At 48.6% G+C, this 5,507-nt stretch overlaps 1 protein-coding gene across 1 annotated transcript; it reads right to left on the reverse strand.

Annotated features, from left to right (window-relative positions):
- Positions 1–2,817: 2,817 nt before the first annotated feature.
- Positions 2,818–3,985, reverse strand: ATOH1 (atonal bHLH transcription factor 1). Its single transcript, XM_050790670.1, has one exon. The coding sequence runs from the start codon at positions 3,953–3,955 to the stop codon at positions 2,891–2,893; it is 1,065 nt and encodes a 354-aa protein (XP_050646627.1). The 5' UTR covers positions 3,956–3,985; the 3' UTR covers positions 2,818–2,890.
- Positions 3,986–5,507: the final 1,522 nt, after the last annotated feature.

Below are 5,507 nucleotides of genomic sequence, written 5' to 3' on the forward strand. Positions count from 1 at the left end.
ACTTTCTAGCTGTGTGATTTTGGGGGCAAATTAGGGACAGCAGTTTCCTCATTTATAAAAGATGTGAAGGAACATGTTTCTGATGTCCTTTCTGTTTTGCAATTTCTATGAGCTCATGAAAAATATTAACATTGGACAAGGTCTTTCTCCTCTTTCATTGACACAAAAGGAATATAAATCGTTTTGAAAAATGAAACATAGATTTTCTTTGAGGAAAAAAGAAATCACCATTTCCTTCATCCTGTCCTTTTTCTGAGTCAGATTCACAACAGGTAAAATGAGTCTAGGTCCCCGTCACATGCATGCGAACACACTAAGCACGTAACTATAAAAATATGCGTGCTCTCATCCCGCAAGTGTGCTGTATGTCCATACCTGTTGGGTCTGCTTATTGAGAGCGAAATGGAAATGTGTTAGAAGCAATCGCTTGATTTGTTCAGCAGCCCGAAGATTCCTGATGTTTATCGTGAGCACGGCAAACTTGGTGGGTGCAAAAGGTTATCTAAGGGACAGGTGCATTATTTCTGCCCTGGAAAGTGTCACGAGCCGCCTGCTCGCTTCTTTCAGAGAGCTGGCGGAGGTTCTCTGCATCTCTTGGTCGGCTTCCGCTGAAAGTCACACATACCCAGGTGGTCAGTAAAAAGCTAGTTCCGCAGTTTCTTACTGGAGACCAGAACCTACGCTCCCTCGCGCATTACTCTTTCTGCAAACCCAGTTTGTGGCGCTTTCCTTTTTCTTTTTGGCGTTCTCCTCTTTTCAAGGTGCTAGGAGGAGAAGAGGATGCAGGAGTGATTATAGTAACCTTCCCTTGCTCTTTTTGGTGCTTCATTTCCCCGCAATTTGTTATCCCAGTGAGGCCACAAAAGATAAAAGACTTGGCTTAAAATCAAGGTCTCAAATTCAACGATGTTTATCCAGTGGAATGTTCTCGAATATTTAGTTTAGTAAATAGTCCTACTCTCATGTTTGCCAAATTTATTTTTTTAATTCCACTTTCTTCTCTCTCCGTCTCTCTCTCTCTCTCTCTCTACACACACACACACACACACACACACACACACACACGACTATTAGCTTTTCCAAAACCTATGATCCTGAGACCCAGAATAGGTGTTTCCGTAGTGAGGACACCTGAGGTGAGAGTGACAGAACCGTTTAGTTTCTACAATTGACTCAAAAATGTAGTGGAATATTTTCTACATAGAAGCTAATTCAGAAAGACAAAATAAAGGCAGACATTAGCTTCTACATTGGAAGAAGCAGAATTGTGTGAAAAGAAAAAAGTGAGTGGAGGTCAACAAATTCCCAGGGCAACTACACACTTCTAATTTTTGAATCAATGAATCCAGTTCCTTTTTTCCCCTCAAGTTTTTTTCTGTTATCATCTTTCTCTCTTCAGGTCTTCCTCTCCCAGAAGAAAGAGAGAGACAGAGGCAGAGAGGCAGTGCGCTGCGCTTGACCTACATGAAAAATTTTCAGCTTGAGTAGGTTTTATGAGTGGACATAGCTAACCCTGGTAGAGTTAACTACTCCAGGCTGGGTTCTAGCAAACCTAAAACTCATGGCCTCCCGACCCCTTGCAGGAGTTGAGGCTCCTTGCAGTTGTTGGGGCAAGGAGTGAAGAAGACTGGGAAGATCCTGGCCATGAAAGAGGCAAAACTGTGCTGCTAATTTGGAAAAAGTTTTATCTCACAATTTAATTATTGATCTGAGTTCTTTTCTTTGAAGGGGTTTTAATACTACCTGAAGGCACCAAGTTTACAACATTTTTCTTCAAAACTGTAAGATCGCATAAATGGCATTTAATAGAAGACTTAGCTCAATTCTTCAAAGTCATTCATTTAAAAATTGTTTTCAGTAGTTATACTCATGGAATAAGTGACAAAAAAGTTTCTTCTCACGTTTATTTTAATCATTTGCAAAAGAAAATACATTAAACAATGGCAGTTGGCTTTGCTAAATTAAAATAAAATGATCTCGAATAGCAAACGTAAAAAACGAATCAAGATAAGTAGAAATGTTTAGCAAACAATAATAAATAAGTCTTCTAATATTAACAAGGCAAAATAAAATTGACCAAATGCTTTTGACACTACTAGATTTTTAAAAATTTTTTCATTTTTTAAACAAACATTTGCAAAGAGCTTAAGAGTTATAAGTGGCTGTGTTAAAAACAAAACAAAAACAAAAAAAAAAAAACAAAAAAAAAAAACTGGTCTGCAATTGGCAGTTGAGTTTCTCCTGGAGCCACCACAGCAGCAGCGGCTGATAAAGTGCGTGCGCCAAGTTTCCTAAAAGACGCCACTCGCGATCGGATGCACATACTGGGTATGTTTATACAATATATAAACCTTAAAGTTCCCTGTTTTCTAACAATTCCATAGTCAAAAGTTATCCACTTTGGAAGCACTAATTTTGCGTTTCATTGTGCATTTTGGAAAACAACTTCGGAAGACTAAATCTCCCACACTTGAGTGCGCAACACACAAGGATGGATGCCCAGGGCACAAAATAAATTAAACCCCAACCAGTGACAGAGAAGATGCGACGTTTCAGCAGCGTATTGGCAGCAGGGAACTAGAATAATGATGCCATATATGGGTACATACAATTATACTGTATCTATCTACAGGGGGAGCAGAAGGTGGGCGGAAAGGACACGACTTTAACAAAGTTTTCATCAAACAGTATGGACCCTAGGAAGTTTGGAACAGCCGCGGCATTTGCAAACCATCAAATGTAGCTGCCATCTGAAGCCAAGTCGTTGCTAAACAACGACGGTCGCAGAGCAAAAATTAAAGGGTGCGGGAATCTTTAACCGCGGGGCTTCCCGCGCACTGGGAAAGGGCAGTTTTGTTTCTGTCTCAGTTTTCAGGCTTCTGTCACCTTCCTAACTTGCCTCATCCGAGTCACTGTAATGGGAATGGGGGGAAAATTCCCCGTCGCTTCTGTGCGACCGAGGGGAGGTTTTGCTGTTTTCTTCCTGCACTGGCTGCAAGATGCTCCCGGGGAGCGAAGGAGACAAATTCTTTTGCGCCATCATCGCTGTCAGGGCGCTGTCCTCGAAAGTCGAGAAGTGCAGAGCGTCCAGCTGCACCGAGTACCCTCCCGCAGAGGCCGGGGCTGAGAAGCGAGTTCGACAATTCCCGGGCGGGGTCGGCCGCTGACTCCCTCCGGAAGCCTGCTGAGCCCCAGCTGCGGTCGCGTTGCCGGCGCCCCCTTCATAGGAGGCGGCGGTGCGAAGGTGGTGGTGGTCGCTTTTGCAGGAGACTGGAGGCGGCGGTGGCTGTTCCCCTCCGCTGGGCGTTTGTAGCAGCTCAGACAAGGCATTGATGTAGATTTGGGCCATCTGCAGGGTCTCATATTTGGACAGCTTCTTGTCGTTGTTGAACGACGGGATAACATTGCGCAGCTGGTCGAAGGCGTGGTTCAGCCCATGCATCCTGCGCCGCTCCCTGGCGTTGGCTGCTAGCCGTCTCTGCTTCTGCACCCCATTCACCTGTTTGCTGGAAGGGGCCCGTTGGCGGCTGCAGCTCAGATCGTCTACCACCACCCCGCCTTTCAGCTTGCACAGCTGTTCCCGCACTTTCACCGGCCCGGGGCTCTTGCTGCTGCTGGCACCGCCGCTGCTCCTCCTTACCAGCTCCCCCCGGCCGTCCGCCTCGTCCCGGGGCGCCGCGGCCTCCGAGGCACCCAGCTCCGGGGAATGTAGCAAATACTGGGCGGCGCGTGCCGTGCAGATGCCCTGCAAAGTGGGAGCCAGCCAGGCGCGTGGGTCGGTGCTGTCCAGGAGGGACAGCTCAGGCGGGTAGACGTGATGCTCTCTCTCCTGCAAAGTTGCAGGTGGCTGTGGCGGCGGCGGCGGTTGCGGGAGATGATGCGGCTGGGGTTGGCGATGGTGGTCTCCCAACTCCTTCACTTGAGCCCACTCTTCTGCATGCAGCAGGCGGGACATTGCACTGCAAAGGCTCGGAGGCTCAGGATCGGAGGCAGCACTGGCACACCAGCTCAACCAAAAAAAGGTCCTTTCCGGGTCTCTTCTGCAACGTCTTATTTTTTTCCCTCCTCGACCCTCCCCCACCCACTCGGAGATCACACACCAGGTCGCGTGCAACGAAGCTTCTCCGGTTGCTGAAGGCGCTGCGCCCCTTTAAAAAGCGGCACGCGCCACTCAGTCTCCCCCCGCTCCTCTCCCAACCCCCTCCTCGCGCCGGTCGCGTGTCTTCTCAGCCAATGGAGGGCGCGGGCAGTCGCGTGCGAGCAGCCAATCAAAGAGTTTTTACACCCCGAGAAAAGTTGTGTGCAGAGGACTCCCGAGCCTGCTCATGCTTTTTTTTTTTTTTTTTTTCCTCCTTCTTTTAAATTCGTCAGATTCATATGTTAATTGCAGGGTTGTAATTCGACTCCGGTGTGTGTCACCACCCTGGCGGCTGGGGTGCGGGAGCCGGTGCGGAGCCGGCTCTCAGGCTGGTGCCCGAGAGAACTCGGGTCAGACGTGCGCTACCGCGGGCGGCTCTGGACAAGGCTGGACGCGCCGGGCGCCCAGAAGGCACTCACATCAAAGAGAAGCCTGCCTGCCCGATGCTGCCCCCAAGCTAGGATCAGCTCCCACTTCTGATGCCCAAGCACTTACGATCTCTCATGTACAATAGGATGTTTGTATTTATGTATGCAGGTATTTATAAATCTCTCATACATGTTCATAGATATATAACTGCTACATGACGTCTATCATTTAAGATTGCTGTTGGAATAAACGGGGAAAACCCCACTCGTCTCAGAGTTTGTTTCTTACTTTTACTCCATCTTTTCATTTTTTACTTCACATCTCTTAGTTCGACTTCGTCATGTGATCTTTTTCTTAATGGAAAGTAGAGCTGCGGTGCAGTGATAGTACACCAAATTCCAGGTCCCCCAATTCTCTCTGTCCCCTTTCCCCAGCACCGTGCGGCCAATTAGGACTGTAATCTGCCTAAATCTCTCCGCCGAGTGTAATTTAGGGCCGGAATATTTTACGGTATTATGCAGGTTTCAACACACACAGTAGGACTCCTCATTAAATGCCCAGCCAGGGTAGGGTGCTCAAAGTAAAATGAAAGGCGCCTGCATTCCCTGCAATCCTTAACACTTTCAAGCCACAGAAGCCCCAAGTTACCTACCCTTTTGCCTCGATAGCCCTCTCTTTTCTATGGGCTCGTGGTTTCCTCAGTTTAACCTCCTCCCGCCCCTCCGTTTAGTTAGGTGGTGCTTCCCTTTTCCCGCCCCCGCCCTCCGTCCTCTCCGCCCCTTACAATCAGGGAGGCCCTTGGCAAGGCGGGGAGGCCAATTCCCAGGTGAACACCCCGCTCTGCTCCCATTAGCCTTGGCCTGGTCTATTCACAGCTAAGAACCAATCAGAAGCTCCTTGGCCCTGGGCGCGCCCCAGCTTGCGCCCAGCGCGCCCTGGCTCTGGCTCCGGGCGCTCTTCTGCACCGCCCTTGGGGCGCGGGAGTGCGATGCAACCAGCT

The sequence above is a fragment of the Macaca thibetana genome, chromosome 5, assembly GCF_024542745.1.
Source record: "Macaca thibetana thibetana isolate TM-01 chromosome 5, ASM2454274v1, whole genome shotgun sequence".
NCBI classification, from domain to species: domain Eukaryota; kingdom Metazoa; phylum Chordata; class Mammalia; order Primates; family Cercopithecidae; genus Macaca; species Macaca thibetana.